The 22077-nt window shown below is 45.1% G+C and overlaps 1 protein-coding gene across 2 annotated transcripts in view; it reads left to right on the top strand.

The window, feature by feature from the left end:
• midn (midnolin) overlaps positions 1-15372 on the top strand; it is a 28426-nt gene extending 13054 nt beyond the window's left edge. For both annotated transcript variants that reach the window (XM_022191781.2, XM_051947148.1), the window contains 4 exons: positions 1959-2516; positions 3954-4077; positions 4335-4658; positions 11599-15372. In XM_022191781.2, coding sequence (XP_022047473.2) covers positions 1959-2516; positions 3954-4077; positions 4335-4658; positions 11599-11861 — 1269 coding nt within the window. In that variant the 3' untranslated portion in view covers positions 11862-15372. The remainder of the gene's footprint in view (positions 1-1958; positions 2517-3953; positions 4078-4334; positions 4659-11598) is intronic.
• The last annotated feature ends 6705 nt before the right edge of the window (positions 15373-22077 follow it).

The raw sequence follows: 22077 nt of genomic DNA, 5'->3' as shown, positions 1-22077 counted from the left end.
CACTCAGCGCCTTCTCCCCCATCTTTTTCTTTGTCTCTCCCCCCACCCACTGTTTGGATTCCGCCTCCCCCCCTCTGAGTGTCACACATGCATCTTCTTTATCAGGCGACCTTTTGTATACGGAGTTTCCTAGAGCCATCTCACCCTGCCACTACTCTCCTCCTCACTTCACACCCTGCCTTGGGCCTGCTGGGTTTATTGCCTCACTACAACAGGGGTAATCATGGTGGGTGTGGACTGTATCAACAAGCCATTAGCAGCAGAGTTTATGCTCTTGAGTTTCTGTTTATCCCACAGCCTCCCCCCATTTTCAATTTTTTTTTCTTAAATGCTGATTTCGCTGCTTTGGCTTGATTATTTACATTTTGAACAGTGGCCATCGGATCATCCCAACCCCCTTCGTCCTTTCACCTGCCGCTCCTCTCTCCCTCCATCCTCTTTTTTTCCAACGCCATGTCAATACCAATGTGCAAAGGTCACCCTGGCAACAGAGAGGCAGCGGTCGATAGAGATATAAATAAGCAGAAGAAAAAGGGAGAGAAGTGATAGAGGGCAGAGCCTGGTGATTCGCAGGGTTAACTACAGGCCAACATCTTAGCCGCACACTCCAAAGGCTGTTCGGTCTGGGGGGAGCAAGGCCTCTGCTCTCTTTTGCAGCCTTTGTATGTATGTCTTTATTACTTGTTTTCTCTGCTTTGCCAATATTCCTCATTTTCTCCATCCTCCATCCTCATTGTGCTCTCTCTCCTGCCCCATGTACTTTGTTCGATGCTCCTTCTGTCTATGTGTTTCCTCCTTCCTTACCTCTTCTGGGGACTAGAAAACCCACAGACAGTAAGAGTTGTTGAAACCTTTTTGGACAGAGGCGTCACTTTGAATTTGCCAGCGCTTCTTGTTTCTGTTTGCTTCTTTTTTGTTTTTCGGAGGGGAAGAACCTGAGATGTCACTACTGCCGAGTTTCCAAGACTTCAAAGTTTTCTGACCCTTGAATGACTGTCATACAGGCTCCAGCAGCGAGTGGCGATACACAGCAACAGAGCCGCAGGCATGCAAGAGCAACACAAGAGAACTTTTGTTATGTAGTGTGAATCCCTCAGCCAAGTCGTGACAACTCAGCTATCCTGTGTGTATTTGTGTGTGTTCATCCGGGCCACGGTTGGGTCAGTGAAGGCCTCCACACTTGGCCCCTGTTAGCAGTTGCCAGAGCTCCAAAAATGGGCAGCTCTTCCAGATCCGCCGCCGATCCACAGACAATTGACTATTCTGTGTTTCAGAGGCAGGCGGGGTGTATTTCCTGAACGTGGGACTGATTTTTCAGGCCACAGGCCAGACAGAAGGGTGGCCTTTGTCTCTGAGCTGAATGACACTGCTGACTAAGAACAGACTGAGGGGCAGTGGGAAGCAACCGAGAGTGGGCTCTGTTTGTGTGTGTGTTTTCCAATAGGTCTCCTTATCCACCCAGCAGAAGTAAATAGGCCGCTGTTACAGAATAGTGATTGATCGCGTGATGGGCTAATGTGGTGCGTCTATGTCTCTGTGAGAGCTTAAAGCGCTGTGCGTATTTTAGCTGCTCTCCATGGCACTGATTGGTCATTTACTAGGAGGAAAGTTGGTATGAATGTGGAATTTACTCCGTTTTTAATTCTGGTACAGGTAGTTGCAAATAAGTTTGTGTGGATTCAAAGTCAATCGGGTCATTGTTGTCATTGGGGCTTTAGTAAGAAAAGCAACCAGACTGCTCTTTTAGGTTCATAAAGATGTTTCACTTCTCATCTAAGAGGCTTCTTCACTTCAAGAAACCTCTCACTGCAGATACTATTATATCATTAGATCCGTATATAGAAGTCTTATTTGGTTAGACTTTGTTATTTGGCACAGCTGCACAATGACGTTGATATAAAAGCAAATATATTGAATTACTCAACCTTTTCTTTCCTTTTATTCCCCTCTATCTGCAGGTCAGTGACTTCTTGTCCGGCCGCTCCCCCCTCACCCTGGCACTGCGTGTAGGCGACCACATGATGTTCGTCCAGCTCCAGCTGGCGGCGCAGCAGTCCGGCGGTCCACAGCTCCAGCACCGGCACCTCATTACCCGGGGCAACACAGAGCCCGCCATGGGACAGCCCACGGGGCAACCCCGCGTCCCCCACCCTCACCCCCACTCCCAACACCACCCACACCACCCCCACAGTCACCCCAGCCCTCACTTGTCCCAGTCTCACCCGGTCCCTTCGTCCCCCTCCTCCCCGGGCTCCCCTTCCTTCCCCCTGCCCTCCATGCACCACCAGCCACTCCCCCCCATGTACCACCAGTCGCCCTCCTCCGCCGCTCACTGTAGCCCCTCTACTCCCCCTCCTCCGCCCCTCTCCCCTCGCCCGTCCCACGTGCCCGGGGGTCTTTTCCGCTCTCCGGCCCACCACCATCACCACCACCACCACTACCACCAGCCTTCCTCAGGCCAGCCCAGCCACGACATCAGCCAGGTCAGCCCTGTAGCCCCGGTCCTCTGCCCTGAGGTAAGCCCCATAAATACTCTTAATATTTATGCTGATTATGCTCTTTGTAATTCTCCTACATCTTCATTCTATTGTCACATGATATTAGCCTTGCGTTAGCACTGGAGAATGGTCTGACTCCACCTCATTATCCGGGAGAAATAATGTACTTGCATGATCTTTAAACCAGTCACAGTTGTTTAGGGTGGTGCTAAACCAAGGATTTAGCGAGAAAGCTCTTGCAAAATAGTGACAGAGACTTGTTTTGGCGGAATATTTGCTCACCGGTGGTCATTAAAATGCTTAACTCACACACTCATTGGCCTTTGCATGGCTATAGGTTGCTAGCTTGGAGGTTGTGGTTTGAAGGGGAGGAGAATTAAGCTACACAATATAGAAATAAAAAGCATCCAGTGGTAGAAGAGCTTAACTTACATAAATGCTTACATAAGGAACTGATGTCACCGTGGGCACTGAGCACTCGCATGAATGAACGATGTGAGGGCAGGTTATGACCGTCTGACACTGAGTGCCACACTCACAATAAAACTACCCTGAGTTAAATTAATTAGACTAATGGGATATCCCTGCAGAATGAGGGTGATCCCGTGATTTAGTCAGGTCTGGTAAAAATTTGCACATGATGTGTTTCCAAACCACGGCACATTTAGTCATTGCTGGAGTACAGTGTGCTTACAAAAGCTGAGAGGGCACAACATCCTTATGACCTCATTCTTTCCAAACAGGGGGATGGGATGAAGGGAATGAGGGGGGAAAAAAAAGTTAGAGGAGGAGATTGAATGAATTACTTTTGTCAGTCGTTTATCATTGAACTTTATGGCCATTTATTTAACTTTGGGTGACTTTAAGAACAGCTGCACACAAACACACATGCTTGTACTGTTTATGCTTTCTCTGCCTCCCTGAGCTCTGGCCTGTGGAAAGGGAATAGGAACCAAATGTCAGCGGACTGTGTGGGAGAGAGGGTTTGCTGCAGGAAAAACAGAGAGGCAGGCCACTTTAGTAGTGAGAAAACGGAAATGGCTATTCCTCATTAGGTTTTCACATACAGTGCATGACACACACACACACACACACACAAACTTGGAGACCTTTGCCCAGGTTTCGATTTCACTTTCAGATGTCAGTTGGGTAATCCGAAGTTAAAGTAAGGTGAAGTTGTAAAGTGGCCCTGCTGAGTTTGGTCACAGTTTGCAGTAACCAGATACCTCGAGTCTTCAGTATATGATATGGCGGAAAGCTCAAGTGTCTTGTTTTGCTGGGTTTCTTATAACCATTAGCCTTTACAGCATAGGTTACTTACATAGTGCAAACAGTACTTAAACCCTGAGATAAAGGTCATTTAGAGACCTCCTGAAGCTATAAATACAGTATGTGTCTGTTTGGACTATAGGTCAGGATGTGATTTCACTTTGTGCCCCCCGTTTTTTCATTCAGGCTAACTGCAGCACCAACAGCCCCACCAGTGGCAGCAGTCCCTCGCCACGCTCCCGCAAACCTGGCGCCATCATTGAGAGCTTTGTCAACCACGCTCCCGGAGTCTTCTCAGGGACCTTTTCAGGTGAGAGGACACTGAACTGCCTTTAAGATTTATTGCTGCTCTAAGCAATAACACAGTAAGATCCAGCTGAAAGCCTCTTTTATGAGAACTTGCGTGCTTCACAAAAATGCCCAGAAAATGAAACACAGGCTCCTCTGTCTGGTCTCAGGGCCCTTAAATGCTTTTGCACTTCTTCGTTTTTTGTTTTTTTTAAAAAAGGAAACTAAATACAGATCTATTGTAGCAGTTTCTTAAAATATTTTTCCTCCGTCCTCCAGGCACTTTGCACCCTAACTGCCAGGACAGCAACGGGCGTCCCAGACGAGATATCGGTACCATCCTGCAGATCCTCAACGACCTCCTGAGCGCCACTCGCCACTACCAGGGCATGCCCCCCTCTCTCACCCAGCTCCGCTACCAGACCCAGTGCGGTTCACCCACCTCCCCGTCCCCCTCGCCGCCCCCTTCGCCTCCGGTTACTGGCATGACGGGCCTCTCTGCCAAAGCTACCTCTGTGCCCGCCAGCAGCCCCAGCAGCCCTCCTCCGACTCTTCATCCGCTGGTGCAGTGCCAGAGCCAGATCCGCATGTGCAAACCCCCTGGTGAGTGACTCCCCCCCCCCCCCCCCCCCCCCCCGCTCATGCGAGCATGTCATGAACACAAACAGAAACACCCCTCACACATTAAGTCACTGTGCATCCCTTGAAGCCCTTATGAAGCAGATGTTCTTGCTGTTGCTACAGCTTTAGAGGAGTGTGTGTATGTGTTTAGTGTGTGCGAAATCACTGTCGTCTAGAGCCTCGGCTCCGCTCTTGCTTTGCAACCTACTGAAGAATTCATTGACATCTTTCTGTTTCTATTCTCATAGAACATCATGCTTAGCTCAGTTGTGTTGCATCATTATCTTCAAGTGCCTATTTTCGTGTTTAAAATACTGACAAAGCAGGAACAGAAATGTCAGATTAGTGAACAAAAACAGCCATGCATGTGCTGTATGTCTCTTGGGTTTCGAGGTAGATGAGAAGAGTGGGAGCAGGGAGGAGCGGGGGTCCCCTCAGTAATGCAATACAAGCTTCTCCAGACCTGTTCAGTCAGGCTTCACTTGTCAGGCAGCAGAGCTGGCTTTGTTTTTGTGCGCCAAAAAGATAAGTTTACCCCTTCAAGCCTGGGCTGGGCTATGTTTAGATTAGATTAGGCTTTGGGTGAATAACCTGTCTCCTGAAGAAGGGCCACAGCTGGGGCATGTATGGGCTGGGAGCTGGACAAACCTCAACATACCCGTGCTGCAGGGCTGGGCCGGGACAGGTGCTGGAGTTCAGATGATACCATTGTAGAGGCTGGGTTTGAATGTTTGAAAACCCTCCTTTCCTTGCAGTGACACAGGATGTTGAGTGTCAGACAGATGTCCAGAACCGATAACATTCAGTTGGTGTTGTAAGGTTAGACAGACTGAGCTGGAGAAAAAAAAAAAACAGCATTGTCCTGTGCTGCCTCCCTTATCTCCTTCTGAGGAAATCAAGCTGGTGTTCGTTGAAATTTTGTGGAAATTCACCAGCAGTTGCTAAATAGCCTCGCAATTCATGTTTAATATTTTCTTTTGGATTTCCATTGTTGCAGTCTTGCTTTGTCTGCCGCTTTATGACCTTCTGTTGCAAGCAGAAGGAAGTTGTTTGAGCAACTGAACACCGACTCACTGGGAATGTCCACTATTCCACCACATCACCTTGGGTGCCCTTACAAGTGTTGAGTGAACAGTTGGAATAACACAGGCTTATTTTCCTAACTCAGGGAAGACCATTCCTTCGCTGCCCCGACCTCCATACTCACCCCACCCTTCCCCTCTTCTCCTACTTTCGTCATCTCTCTGTCTGCACTTCACAGCCCACGCTACAGTTTCCCCCCCATTTGCTGTCCAAAAACAGCCTTGTCTGTAAAATCCATCTCTGTGTCTTCCTTCCTAATCACCCTCTTCTCTTTCCATGTCTGCGCCCAGCATCAATACATTGTCTGTGTTCGCTTGGCCTTTAAATAGATTTATTCCAAAAAGCAGCTCTGAAAAGAATTTGCTTTGTGAAGTGGAGGACAGTAGGAGGAGGAGGATGCGGAAGATGGGGGTAGTTAAAACCACAACACTAAGCCTCCATTCATCGTATGGGTGTTTATATCCTGTCCATCAGTCTACCAACTGTCCATTTATTATCCAAGAGCAACGGGTGAAAGAATAGCCTGTCTAATGCCCTTTTCCGATTTAACCGCCTTGATCCGACTTCCTGCTCCACAATATGCACTTCCAGCGAGCGGTGTGTGAATGGGTAACCGGCCCGACTAAGCACAGTTAAACTGGAGCGAGACAATGAATGCACCGGCGTGTTTGCGATGTGCCTATTTGTATCCCGTTCCACATGGTGTCCCGAGGAAGCCGATGACTAAGCGCTCTCAGGCAGGTCTTATCAGCCGACACCTGATGGAAGACTTACTGGACTTAACACTGTGGCTTAACTCTGCTTCACAGAAACCTGCCTTCATTCAGTTGCAGGGGAAAAAAAACAACCTGCGCTTCCCATCTGCCTGAATATGTGAGCGCAGTCAAACTCAGGTTGAGGCAGCCTCTTGAAAATGTCACATAGCTTGGCTGTCTCCTGAGAGCCTTTACCCTTTCCACTGCAAGTTCATGTGCGAGGTGGAGAAGACAAGCGTAAATAAAAAGCCAGAACCCACACACACAAACACACACACATACACATGCACATGCACACACCACTCGAACCACAAGCGCTTGGTTAAAGGCAACTTGGCTTGGTTTCATGCTGTATAGTACTGCTGAGTTGTGAGGGATTTGTCAGCCAAGGACTTGTGCTGAATTTGAACAGGGGGGCTTTAGGACGGCCTGGCACTGCTGATTGTTAGCTAAATTCCTCTACTGAGCAGGACGGACCTCCCCGGACCCCCTCCAGCACCTCTCGCCCCCTGCCCAGCCAAAGCCATTGTGTGGGGGCCGGGGACAGGGGGGCTGTGTACAGGGCACCAGGCTGAGCCATTGTGGAACAGAGGGGAGGGGAGGGTTGTGGGATTATAGAGCTGCCTTTTAGTCCCACTCCCACTGCAGCTGCCTTAGTTCAACACAGGCACACAGAGAGGGGCAAACCAGGGGCAAAGTTAACTCTGGAAGCTTCTCCAGCATCCCCTCCTCTTCCTCCCTTTACCACCTCCTGTCCCCCTTTTTCCGATTTGTCAGGTCACGTTAGCTTCCAGCAGACTGCAAGTCAGAGTAGGAAGGGAGACGCAGGGAAAGATCCTTTGCCCTTAACCTCATTGAGTCCTGTATTTAAACCCTGACCAGCTTGGCGCATTATCCGCCGTCCGGCTTTAACTCTGTCACTGACGTTTTGCCCGGGACACACGTGCGGCGCTCGCTCGACAAACGCCCCGGCGACGCAGCACGGCACAGATCTATCTAGCAAAGCCAGCCAAGCACATCAGGTGCCCTTTCATTGTCGACAAGGAGAGCGAGAGGGAGAGAGGGAATGCAAATGAAGTCTAAAAGTCATTGAAGAGCTCGCGTCCCTGCAGGGCTCTCGATGCCCTTTCACTGGCTGTCAAAATGCTCATATTAGCTCTGGCTTGATGGGTTTCTTCAGATTAGCTGGTTTAAGTTTTGTTTTCTAGTGCGTACGGGTGGATAGCTTGTTTATTTCCTGATAGGTCAGCAGACTGAACTGTGCTCCAGAGACAATGAGATATTGAACCCAGAGATACAAAGTGTGTTTTGTCTGATTCAGTTTGTGCATTTCTTGACTTGACTCGGCCAACAAAAAGCATGCTTCATGTTGAGTATTGGTGGCAAATTGCTAAGATGTTGTCTTGTTTGAATACTAGCAAGAAATTTTGAACCTCATGTGAGAGTTTGGAAGGGACAGAAATGGATATTTGTCATATTTCCATTCAAGAATATTGCAAATTCACCTCTTGACTCACTGTTGCAGCCACAAAACTGGCTTTTATTATGAGTTGAGTTCTGCAGTAGTTTGGCACATCAATTTTTGTCTAATGTTATTAACACCCATAATAGAGACCAAGGCTTGAGACAGTAATACTAAAAGAGACCAAGGCTGACTTTGCTGCAATGTGATTTCCTCTTATTCCTCCCTCCCCTCCTCTCTCTCTCTCTTTCTTTCTCTCTTTCTTTCCTTCTTTCTCTGTGTCTTCGTCCACCCCTCCCTCCTTCCCCTCCAGTTCCCTGGATGCTGAGCAAACACAATGTTCTCTCTGCAAGATCACAAGACTTATCAAGACAAACAAACAAACAACAGCACTAAGACAACTGCAAATGAAGGCCAATCTTTATACAATCAATAAAAGGAGAAGCTCCTTTAATCTCCCTCTGCGTCCTGCACACTGCAGCCCTCCTCCCCTTTTCTCTCTCTCTACCTCCATCCTCCACCCACCCACTCCTCCCACCCTGCCTCCCTCCTTCCCTCCCCACCTCGTGCTCCCTATCTTAGTCCTTGCTGTGTTGCTGGGCTGGGCTCAAAGGCAAGGAAAACTGACTGACGCATCGATTATTCATAGATCACCCCTTCTTTCTCCCTCACTCTCCCTCTCTGTCTGTTTTTCTCCGGCTTTCTCTGCAGTGCCCCGTGTATTTGCAGGGCCTGTGTCAAAGTCTTCAGAGAGGAGAGTTTGCGAAAAGGGATGAATGCGTGATTTTTGGTGTGATCGGCAGGCAGGGCAGCGGTAGAAAAGAAAGAGGAGGAAAACGGAGGCAGGCATTTCCTTCCTCTGTGTGCCCTTGACCTGTCTTCTGTTTGATATCTTCCACTGTATGCTTCTAAGAAAAGCTCTGCTTCCTCATCTGTCTTTTCTGTGTCATGCATGCTCTCTCACTCTCTCTCTCACACTCTCTCTCTCTCTCTCTCTCTCTCTCTATCATTCATTCCCTATGTCTCTTCGTCACCTCTCTCTGGGTCCTCCAAGGTTATTGTGCTCACGTCAAACTCGAGTCTCTGCAGCCAGGCTCTGGGCCAGCCTCTGTGCATGTGTGTGTGTATAGTCTGTCCTTCGTAGCCAGCCCTAATAATAGCCCTACTGTCATAAACATAGTCTGGAGATCCCTGCGGCCAGCTGTGTCCGGCCCAGCCGCCCAGGGCTCCGGTAGTGACGCTGATGAATGGCTGCACACACACACTCTCAAGTTTGGTGGAGCTCCAAGCGCATTCCCAGAGTTTTTGCCAAGCCAAAGGCCAAGACCTCCTGCTGCACCACCAAACTGCCCTTTTCCCTCTCGAGTGTGTGTTTTGCTCTCGTATATTCTTAAACTGTTTTGGTAAATATACCCCCTTCTGGAAAACAACAGCACAACTGAGGGAGTACCCTGGTGAAATATAAAGAGAGGATTTAAATTGCTCCGAAAAGCAAACTGCACCAGACAAACAGATTTTTGTATGTAGGCATGTGTTGGCTTTCTGCCGCTTCATTCTGCACGGACATATTTCGACACAGCTGAGGGGCGGTTTTTGCTTTTGGCTAGTCAGAGCAAGGGGAATAAGCAAAAGAGGGAGGACCAGAGGGGGGAAACAAAGCCTTGCGGCAGCATATATGGATGTCACATGGAGCTGAGGCAGCGGAACAATGGCTCTAATGTAGGAGAACCCCCCCTCCCACTGGCGTACCCCCTGTTTTCTGGAGATGACACGCTGCCCTCACACACACACACACACACACACACACACACACACACACACACACACACACACACACACACACACACACACACACACACACAGCATCTGGACGCACATGTATTTGTATCAGGACAGAACACATTGGCAGGAAGTGGAAAAACCCCAGTGTGTCAGCATGGAGTGTAATGTGGGGACGTGCTCTTTTTCTGTTAACTCCGTGCTGCTTGACGACAGTTTACTTTAGTATGCACGGCCAGACAGTGGTGAATATTTATAGCCGAGGAGAAAAGGCTTGGCGCTGCTCGATTCGATAAGCAAATGAGGGAAAAAGAGGTAAATTAAGCCCACACAGAGTCCGGAATTCATTCCGATAGGGAGGGAAAAGCGGAGGAGGGCGCGATCGATTTGGGAAACTGACACCTACGGCTGATCCTTTCACCCTCCACCCTCTTCCTCCATCCCTTTTCTCTACTTACCCCCCCTGCCCCCTCGCCCCTGGGGGAGGAATTCCTTAACCCTCACCGCCGAACCCCCCTCTCGCCTCCTCCTCTTCCTCCTTCTTTTCCTCTTCTTCACTCTGCCCCACCAAGCTGTCTCTGGGGAGACGTGGGGCAAGAGCTGGGAGAGTCCGAGGGGGGTGGGAGGCCTTCAGTATCAGTGTGAGAGGGGTGTAGAGGGGGAGGGTTGTTAGGTTGTTAGGTCAATGAGCTGAGAGTAGGAAGCTGCAGCCATAATAAAGAAGAAAAAAAATAGAAGAAAAAACCCAATCTTTGACTCTCTCTCTCTCTCTCCCTCTCTCTCTCTCTCTCTCTCTCTCTCTCCCTCCCTCTCTCTCTCCCCCTCTCTCCCTCTCTCCGCTTACAATTTCCATTCGCTTGCATTTTCTATTGAAAGCCAATAGTGTTGTCCTGGGCCCGAGATGGATGGCTGCACTAGAGCTAAGGTTTAATCAATAGGTCTTTTTAATTTGCCATTGATCCACGTTAAAAGCTACTGCGGCTCTAGCTGCTGCTTCTGTGTGTGTGTGTGTGTGCACGAGTGTGTGTGTGCGTGCGTGCGTGCATGAGCGAATGTGTTTCTGCGTGAACACATGATAAACTTGAATGCGGATTTGAGTGTCTGTCTGTCTGTCTGTGTGTGTGTGTGTGTGTGTGTGTGTGTGTGCCGAGGCAGAGATGGCCGCTGTGCTTCGGTTTATTGACATCCTAGCCCATTATTTAATTATTTAATTCCCAGACAGATACTAATGGAGCTGGCTAATAGATTGCGGTTGCCTTCCTTTCCTTCCAAAGCCCCCCGAATATATGTATAAATGGAATTAGGCTTGACTCGGCCGGGGCGCGGGGAAAAGCATTCGCAGTGCAATGCGAGGCCCTTTTAACTCCCCCGAGACCCGGGCTCTGTCCTATAGGCACATCAACAGCTAGAAATGCACTTAGGAGCACGTCCAGGCAACCAAGGCATGTCACGCGTTAATTACGTTTGCAGATATCATAGGAGGCTATCAGAATGTGTCGTCTCTGCCTTGTGTTTGTGTCTTTTTGACCCCGCTGTTGGTTTTTTCAAGGAGATCTGGGTCTAAGAAGGTCCCCTGCTCCCCCCTTCACCTCCATACTCAGTGATAAGGGGATGAAGTGGCACTGAGGGGGGCTGATGATGCTCAGTGGGGGAGGTTAACCACCAGATTCCAGTGTTAGCTTGTGTGCCAAGGGAATGATCCGAGCTTTATCATCAAGGCTGTGTGGCTTTATCTGCTATCCTGCAACACACACACATACGTTAAACATCCTTCTTAAAGCTGTGGAACGTCTGTTAACTAAACACCCGACTGACCATTTATCTGCTCTGTTTTCCTGTCTAGGTGACCGCTTGCGTCAGACCGAGAACCGTGCAACCCGCTGTAAGGTGGAGCGTCTGCAGCTGTTGATGCAGCAGAAACGTCTGCGCAGGAAGGCCAGGCGGGACCAACGGGCTCCTTATCAGTGGCTCCCCAACCGCAAGGCCGGACGCAGCAACAGCAACAGCAGCATGTCCAGCGAGGGCTCCCTGGACCTGGACTTTGACGATTCTGTGTGGAAGCCCGACGTCAAGGCCGACTTGAAGTCCGAGTTCGTCATGGCCTGAACTGAAAGATTCAAAGATGCGCAGAGCATCGCCCGGGATTTACTACGAGATATATTTTGGGGGAGTGGATTGGCAGGAGGTGACTGCAAAGAGGAAATCAAAGCTGTCTTTGTGACGTGAGAAAAACAAGCCACCCTGCAGACTTTAATCCCGTTCTGTCCTTCGCAGTTGACCTTGTGAGAAAACAGCAACAATAGCAAAAGAACTCTCTTGTGATGCTTGGATTTGGACAGGCAACAACCGGACTTAACAGTGTACAAGACTTTTTTTAGGGTGTGATTACAGAGACCGTACCTGAACTTGAGCATAGCAGAATTCAGTCGGTGGTGGTGGTGGTATTTTCAGATTTTTGTTTTTCTAAGTTTTTTTTTTTTAACATGCACTCTGGGCAGAAAATGAAGAGATCCACACTGGACTTATTAACAAGACAGGAGCACCGGAGGCCTCAGTGTTTCCTAACCACAAGAAAAGGCAGAACTGCCGGACTATGGATTATTCCAATGGGCATTCTTATTGATCTCAAAACTCACCAACCAGAGTCCAGTTTTTACCTGTTACGGGGTGGTTAAACTTTTTTCTTTTTCCACTTTTAAGCATATTATTATATTTTATAAACAAAAAAATATGTAGCATTGTTCACAAAGCATTCAGGTTTTCATATTAACAGTTCAAAGTAGTTGTTGATTTGCACATTCTCTTGATTTATAACAGCTGGTCGAAATGTGCAAAAAGGAGGAGGAGGAGGTGGGGCCTGAAATAGAATTAAGAAAAAATGAATATGGAAGTATTGATATCAACCTCAGTGACATAGGGTATCGATAGGAATGATTAATGAATAAACAAAATGAATTAATATTAACAGAAAGTGCTTTAGAGGATTTTAAAATCTTTAAAATGTATATGGAAAAAAAAATCTATTTTTATTTCTCTTCCTATCTGCTGTTTTCTAAAAACAGCAGCCCTCTGTGGCTTTAGTCAAGTCATTGACTACCAACGAATATGTACATCCATTCAATCATTCATTAGCTGATCCATGAATTATTTCGTCTAGCCACAACAAAATGAAAGATCATTTTTTTCATCCAGCCCGCCTCATGTCTCACAGACCTGAATAGACTTGTCGAGGGATTTTTGTGTACATAAATGTCACAACTGGCAAACATTTATGAGGGTGTGTGTATGTTTGACTTTGTTGTTAATTGATTTAGAATATCCCATGTTTTTTCTGTCACAGTCGTCTACTCCCAAATAAAATCTCGAAAATCAACAGCCGCAGTAAATGCACGGGTCACTACTTTCTAGCATAACAGGATAAAAAAAAAATCCAAGTCCCAGTTTTTTAGGCCCATTTGACGCGCAACTTTATCACAAGTCCTCGTAATGATGACTCTATTTTTTTACTGGCAAAGAGGGAAAAGGAGAAGAAGTGGGGATCTTTATCCAGCATCATTATCTAGTGCCTCCACCAGTACATCCATTGACATATCAGGTTAGGCCTTTCACAGTTTTGCTGCTACATGGGGGGACTTATAAATTAAGAGGATTTTTAAAAAAAAGCGGGAAAAGGGGTGGGGGAAAGTGACTTTTCTTTGCATGCAGAAGTGTGAAATTACACTGATCTTTTTTCTATTTGATGGAAGATTTAAAAAAAAAAAAACTGGTGCTGTGGGAATGAAGGTTAACAACATGCATGAATTTGTGAAGAAAAATAAAACAATGCTGCTTTGGTTTGGTTAGGTTTATTATTTTTTTGTAACTTTTTAAAAAAATTTCTCAATGTTAGAACAACTGCTAAAAGTATTACGACGCAGAAACCAAAACAGATGAAGTTTAAAAGTGTGCGGACTCACGTTGTTGCTCAGCACTGAACATTCCTGTTGTGTGACAATGAAGATGATGATGAGCAAAGAGCAACTGACTCTCTCTCTCTCAACTCCCCAAAAACACTGGTTTTTAAGCCCCGTGACTCTCAAGGACCCAGAACTGTTTCACCACCTCCCCTATCCTCCCAGCCTGAACGCCAACCAAGAGGCTCATGTGGACGTATCATTCACGCAGGGAAACAAACAAAACCCAACAGACCGGTGGATTTTTACAGCAAATGTCCGTCAAACCCACTGGAGAGAAGCATCTCGTCTGTCTCTTTTATCTGTCTGTCTGTCTGATCGACCACCCTACCACGATTGCACTCCCAGAGATTGCAGTGAGAGATTACCTTTTTGGTGAACCTCATCTTTTTTTAAGTGGCCTTACCTTTCACTAAAAAAAATGAGACACTTGGGGACAACGGGGGCGGGAAACGTTTCTTTGGTTTTTCAAAAAAAAAATTTCTGTGCGTATCGATGTCGGACTTGTTGTCATCAAAGGCGCCATTTTTTTGTCACTGAGGACACTGGGCATCTGTTGTTTAGTGCTTTTAGCTGGTGGAGTCTCTATTATGTCAAGGCTTCTGTGCCTTAAAAATGTTGCCCTTGAAGTGTCAGTGTCAGATTTAAAAGCTTGTTTTCGTCAGTTGATGCATGCGGCTGCCGTATTCGCGGCCGTCGTAGATTTTTAGGGGCAAAGCTTGTTTGAGTGAATCAAATACTGTTCAAAAAGTAGGTGTTGTTCCTCAAATATTGTCTTTGTCCCATTTCTTCATTGTGTTGCCATGCTTGTTGGTCTGTTTTTCGAAACCTCACGTCCCTCCTGATCCCTCTCCCCACCAACAAGCTGCAAAAAGCTTCAAATCTTTGTGACTTGTGTTAACTGAGGAAGTTTATGCCACAGTACTTGGCGAGAAACAGCCCTAATTCAGAATAAAAAAAGGTCCTGTGAGGACACCAGACTACATGCACTTCCCGTTTCCTTGGGTACAACATTTATTAAAGGACAATTGAACCCCTGCCCCTCCCAAATTTTTTTTATTTAATTTTTTTTGTATATGTATGAACTATACTCTGTGTGTGCCTCACTTCTGTGTGAAACTCAAAAAGATGAAACAAAACAAAAAAGATGACAAAAGCATTACAGAGAGGATTAAAAATCAGTATGTTGGTGGAATTCTGATCACGTCATTTAAGTTGCCTGTTCTTTCTTGTAGCCAACTATTGAAAATAACAGGATTCAAGAATACAATTTACAATGTTCTAGCTCTAGACCGGTGTAGCACATGTGTGACTGTATTAATTTATGAAACCAAAATGGTAACTGTGAATTATGTATTTCTTTGTGCATTTTTTTTTTAAAAAGCGGGGGAGAAGGTTTTGTCAGGACACAGCAGCAGCCGATGCTCGTGTCCGGGGGGGAAAAAAATCGTTTTTGTTTTTTTTTTTTTGGTGGAATATAATGGAAGCAAGACAATGTTTCCAAAAAAGAAAAAAAAATGTCAAAAAACAAACAAACAAAAAGAAAACGAAAAAATATATGAATATATTTTTTTTCTTAAGCAATACATTTCAGTGTGACTTGTGATAGAACATTTTTCTTTTTTTTAGGTAATAAATAAATAAATAACAAAATGAGTACATCAGGCCGTCTCCGTGAGTGTTTCATTACGAACCCCATTCAGTAACACCGAGTCCTATTCAGTCTTGGGTTTCATGTGCGATTTGTTTCATGAGGTAACTCGATATGAGCGGTGTATGAAAAAAGGTGGAGAAGCTCAGGATTCCATTGATAAAATATTGCCTTACATATCAAAAGCTGATGTAATTGATGATTGGACTGAACCATTTTTGTTGTCTGAGGGGTGGACAGGGCCTATGAATGGCTTGCAAGTAAAAACAAAATTCTTCATTAAAGTTTTGAAGCCCAGCTGCAACAACAACAGCAGCAGCCTTTTTGGACTTTTGGTTAACCTGTAGGAAGTTAGTGAACACACCCTGGGATCATGGTTGTGGGGGTGTGAGTTCGTGGAAGCAGCCTGTAGGGAGGAGGGTGGTTCAAGCTAGAGAAGCCCACAGAAATGTTCCCCACATCTGTGAGCACCTGGAGATGAGAAGGAATATGGAAGTGGAGCGACAGACTGGAGATGGAGCCGAGCCTCATGTGAAGCTGCTCCTTGACACATGTAGTTACAGCGAAAGGTGTTTTGAAGCAGCACTTGTAGCTCTCCCACTTTTGTAACCACCGAGAATAGAGCTCGACTCGGGAGCATTAAGAAAAAGCCGGAGAGCAGGAAAGGAACATGAAAGGACGAGACAACTGCATGCCAACGCAGGGGCTCAGTCGGGAACACAACATGCATGCTGTGAGGCGTTACGACGTCGCATGCCTCCGTTTCTTGTTTTTAGTTGTTATAGTGAGCTTGTAAGTGAGAATGCAACAAGACGGTACTTTAAAGATGAGCTAATTTGCACTCTACAAAGCAAACAGGGTTTAATTCTGAAGGATCTACCATTTATCTCTTGGGACTGAAGACACAAATTACCAGTCATTCTGAATAAAATCCCAGTGTTCCAGTATGAGAGGTAAAATTCATTATAGATAGACATTTTATTTGTTCCCTTCGGGAAATTCAAGATATCCAGTAGCTAATTCATGCTGAATTTAAGAAAAATAAGGGAATCAGTGTGCAAAAAAGCATGCAATCAATGTGCAAATCATGCTGGGCCAAGAAATAAGGTTCAAAGATTGCTGGTATTTACAATAAAGGTGCAAAAAAATTGCTGGTATTCAGAGAAAAAAAGTTGGTATTAGTTGTTTACACTTTCTGTTTGTTAATGGCCATGGACTAGAAACATGTCCCTTGGCCTTTTCTCATGCCTGGCCTCCCTTTCTCTTTTCTGCACACATGATTCTGGCAATAAAAGCCTCCTACTTAGTGGCCTTCTGCAGATAAACAAGAACACCTTCTGTCTGTCCGTGGCCCTGTGGTGTGTGCAAGGCTGGCCTAGTTTGATGAAAGAAGCTTTTGCAAAGGCAAATACCAATAAGAACTCATTCATTGATTGGCTCATCGATAGCTAATCATCACACATCACCCTGGAACCACAGATGAGTGCTGAAAAATGGAGCAAGCTGTTTTATCAGCTTCATGCCCATAAGATAAACCGCCAAACTCTCAGGTTGATTCAACTGTCACTTTATTATTCAACCTGGCTTTGATGAGCAGCTTCTTTTCCACGATTATTTTTTGCACTGAAAGCTTTTTTGGCATTGAGCAGAAGTGAAATTTCAACATAGATATGGACTGAAATAGCAAAATGTGAAGCTTACTTATAAATAGTTTGAAGAAACAGACAGATTAACACTGCAGAATGTTAAAAAAAATGTCACTGCATAAATGAAACAACTACCCAAGAGTTACCCAGAAAATTAAAAGGGTATTTTGGGTGTTGGCTGAACTTCTAAACGGAAACATACTAAAATATGTAATTCGTCACTCATCTATTGATACTTCCAGTCCCCAAACACCCACCCACAACGTTGAACTCATGGGTGGCCACTGTTGTTATAACCTTTAACTATCTCACTGTTTAAAAGCCCAGTCCAATAACACACTCTTTTAATACTTTCTCACTCCACTGGTTCTTATTGAAGATCTAGATCTTAAAAATGGGCCACAAATACACATACCAAACATTTTATAGAAACACTTATTTAATCAACCAATCATGTGGCATTTGTGCTGTACATAAAATCACGTAGATGTAGGTCCAGCCCGATCTCACGAGGATTCGTGAAACTGTCACGTAAGTTTTAGTTTCGGTTTCGTGCGCACCAACACGATTTCGTCATGTTTTTCGTGCCGCTCACCACGAAATGCGCACCAATGTATTTTAAACGGCGGACTTTTCGTGCCACCCAGAACGTATTTCAAACGAATGTGTGTATTATATTTTTAATGTAAAACCATGGCGAATCCAACGCTATATTTTGCATGACATCGTCCCTAACCATAACCCTAACCATAACCATAACCCGGTGGTACACTTACCTTTTTTTTTTTTTTTTTTTTTTTTTTTTTTTTCCCCAATTTGCATAGGAATTTCAAGAATGTCCGGCGGCCGGCGGCCGCAAACGCGATCACACAAGCAGTATACGCCGATGGACAGCTTAGATCGTCATGAATCCGCTGGTATAAACCACTTTCAGCTGTGATTACCACAGCGGGTTTCGTTGTGAGCAACACGAAAAACATTTCGTGGTGAGCGGCACGAAAAACATGACGAAATCGTGTTGGTGCGCACGAAAAAGAAACAAAAAATTTACGTAACAGTTTCACGAATCCCCGTGAGACCGTGTTGGTAGGTCAGGTACTTCCATTACCTTCATAATTTTTGGTGTGGATCTCCTCACATTTTCACCGCAGCATTCATAGTTTTCACGGATTGGTGTGAAAAACTGTGTAAAAATAGTTGGAATACACAGAAAGGCCCCTCGTACTCCAGAAAAGCACCTCAGAATGGACAACACATGCAACCTTAAGCCCAATGGGCGACGACATCAGATGCGAATTCGATCAGCCAAGAAGGAACAGGCTCATCAAAACTGGAGAGTTGACGGCTGAAAAAACATCGCCAGATCTTATGAATCTCAATTTCTGTTGAGGTTACTGAGAGTAGGCTGAGAATTCAACCTCTAATGCACGAGTCCATGGACCCAACCTACCTTGTGTCTACAGTTATTCGTAGTATAATAGCATGAGGAATGTTTTCTTGGGCCCCTTAGCACCAATGAAGTCGAATGCCGCAGCCTGTCTGAGTTGTTACATCTTCTGACTGCTACTTCCTGTTCTTCGTTGCCTCCCCTGGTCACCAGATATGAATCCACCCCTTGGATGTTACAAAAGTGGAGATTTGCAGCATGAATGTGCAGCAGAGTTGTGATGCAATCATGTAAACAGAAAGCAAAATTTCAAAGGAAGGTTTGCAACATCTTGTGAATTCCACGACACCAGGAAGCCTTAAGAGAGCGAAGGGAGGCCTTATTTGGTGGTACAGCGCTTGGTGAAGTGTTTGTCGTTTCATGTTCAGACTTTGGCTCTGCAGTTTTAAGTGTTATCTCAAACACTCATTTCGGTGGCAGATTTAAATTTGGTGGCCTAGTGAGTAATTCTGATCAGCCGCAACATTAAAACCGCTGACAGATGGAGCGATTACATTAATCATCTGAATACAAAGCAATGAACTGATGGCAAACTTTGTATTCTGGTATTCATGTCAGTGTTGCTTTGATATGCACCACCCATCTCAAGGTTGTTGCAGACCACTGTCCTCATGTTTTGATAATTGATTAATGAACCGTGAGCTGGGTTGCTTGTGCAAATTTTTAAAAATGCATAAATTGAGGTTTATTTTGGATGCTACTTAGCATTTTCTTTTGTAATGACGACAATGCAGCTTGTTGGGTACTATCGCTTACGTAAACTACAGTTTCAGTGTTTATGGTGGTGGTGAAGAAGATGTCACTCTGTGTGGTTCGCTCATCTCTTTCTGAGGCTTTTGTTGCTTTTGTTAATAGAATCAATTCCTTGCTAAGCTTTTCATCCAAGTGTGGATGTGTTTTTCCCTCTTGATGTGTGAAATTTGAAACAAATTACGGCAGAAAATAGACAGAAGCTAACTTTTGCAATGACAGCGAGCTGAATGTAACCCCTCCATCTGTCAGTTAGGTGAGACTCAAACGAAAACAAACCACAAGCCAGAATGTTGACACATATTTACAATGAATATCGCAGGTGTAGCTAACAGAGTCCTCATACTGATTCTGTGCTGTGAGACTGTTTACTGTATGCTGATTTGCGTTTTACTGGATATAACATGAGCGGCAGCAAACTCATGAATTCTCATGGCTTCCAGTCATACTGCAACTATCAAGAGCCTCTTCTGAGAAGTCACTGCCTATTTCTGACTACATCTGCCTGTCAGTCTCAGCCTCCACACCTTTTCTGCAAGCTCGCTGTCGGAGGATGTAACTGTCTTTAGAGATAGAGGAAAGAGAGGAGAGAGAGAAAGAGAGGCTCAGCTGCCACCGCAAACTGAAACCCTGTGGCTCCGGGATTGAGAGGAGTTCCGCAGAGTTGGGGTTTCACACATTGTGTGATCTGAGATAAGACGCGCTCAGCTGTATCCTTCCCTTCACTGAAAACACACACGCACATACACAAGCATAACGGAAAATATTCCAGGATGTCATGCTGCAAGAAAGAAAAAAATCGTCTGCTCTGTACTGTCATTATGAAAGTTCATAGCATGTATGCTCTTATCTGTCTTTACGAGCATGCTATCTGCATACACTTGAAATGGCCAGTTCCCACCATTTAATTCAGAGTAAGAAAAAAATTCTACTTTTAAACCTTTGAAGTTACAAACATGATTTTGATTAGTTGTGTTGACACTTTGGTTAGCACTTTCGCCTTGCAGCAAGAAGGTCCCCGGTTCAAATCCCGGCCTGGGATCTTTCTGCATGGAGTTTGCATGTTCTCCCTGTGCATGTGTGGGTTTTCTCCGGGTACTCCGGCTTCCTCCCACAGTCCAAATATTTGCTGAGGTTAATTGGTTACCCTAAATTGCCCATAGATGTGAATGTGAGTGTGATTGTGTGTCTGTATATGTAGCCCTGTGACAGACTGGTGACCTGTCCAGGGTGTCCTCTGCCTTCGCCCGAGTCAGCTGGGATAGGCTCCAGCACCCCCCGCGACCCTAGTGAGGATAAAGCGGTGTATAGAGAATGGATGTTTGGAACCTTCTGCAGTAGTTGATTTAAACACAAATTCAAGTTGACATAACTTAATGAAACTGTCGTGACAACATCAGGATTTCTACCAACAAAACATGGCTGGACAATTTCAGATGGCTGTATTTGACAAAGGCTGAAAAAACATGAATTTTAAAAGATCATTATTATGTCTTAAATTCTACAACAGCAGTAAATCAAGGAGCTGTTTTCAACTGTAATATGACCAGCACAGTATCTATAAGCTCATGTATGGAGAATAGGCTGTACCTGCCTAAAAATATGTCAACTTAAAAACTTGTGATGATAATAGTTGTATTTAAGTGACACAAAATCCTATAAAATAATTTGAAAAAAACTAGGTGGAAGAAGGGCCTGCACAGTAGGGTAGTGGTTAGCACTTTTGCCTTGCAGCAAGAAGATCCCCGGTTCAAATCCCAGCCTGGGATCTTTCTGCATGGAGTTTGCATGTTCTCCCTGTGTATGCGTGGGTTTTCTCCAGGTACTCCAGCTTCCTCCCACAGTCCAAATATTTGCTGAGGTTAATTGATGACTCTAAATTGCCCGTAGGTGTGAATATGAGTGTGATTGTTTGTCTGTATATGTGGCCCTACGACAGACTGGTGACCTGTCCAGGGTGTCCCCTGCCTTCGCCCGAGTCAGCTGGGATAGGCTCCAGCACCCCCCGCGACCCTAGTGAGGATAAAGCGTGTATAGATGATGGATGGATGGATAGGTGGAAGAAATGTAATTTTTGTGAGTAATCAAATGATAGACTTTTGTTTATGCTACTGATCATTAAATGGTAACTAAAAAAAGACTTTAATTGAAGAGGAAAAACTACTTCCACTAACTCACCATAGTTTGTTGACTGAACATAATTTCATTAGAAGTTGTCTTAACTCCAAAACTTTGATGCAAACTGTTGAGTCCAAATATTATTTTTTGCAATGTTTTTGTGATAAGAGGTGTGGGCGATGGTAACATAATGTTTTTTGTCCATGTGTTTTAAGATTGCAGATCCACTGTTTGCAGAAAGAGATTACTTTATGAAGAAAAGTGCTGTTTTATGTGACTTTACTTTCTCTTGATCAATGTACCACTAATAGATGTTAAAATAATAGGCAGAGATTTTAAGATATGCTCTTATTTGGTTTCTTGTTGTGAAATAGACGAGGCGATTGATAACATTTGTAAATCTTGAAGAAAAAAGACTGGAAATAGGGGCAAATAGCCTAACTCTATCTGAAGTTCAGTGAAGCTATGGACACTTTGCATTTTCTTTGCTTAATCCATGCAAAATAGTGTAAAAACTTTGCCAACCACCTACAAATTATTCCCTTAAAAATGTCTACCTTGGACACTGTAAGTCATATCAGGCTGCACATCAGGTGCTGGACAAAACAACAGGATGAGGGTTAAATTTAAATAAATTTCAACCCTAGCTGCCCCCCTAAACCCTCCGTTTTCTGCTATTTCCACATTCTGTTTCCATGAATCTTGCTCTCTTGCTTAAGTGCATGCTTTTATCATTTTTACATAAAGAAAACAAACA

The sequence above is a fragment of the Acanthochromis polyacanthus genome, chromosome 4, assembly GCF_021347895.1.
Source record: "Acanthochromis polyacanthus isolate Apoly-LR-REF ecotype Palm Island chromosome 4, KAUST_Apoly_ChrSc, whole genome shotgun sequence".
Taxonomy (NCBI): Eukaryota; Metazoa; Chordata; class Actinopteri; family Pomacentridae; genus Acanthochromis; species Acanthochromis polyacanthus.
The sequence above is the reverse complement of the archived record's forward strand: the minus strand, read 5'-3'. Positions and strand labels throughout refer to the sequence as shown.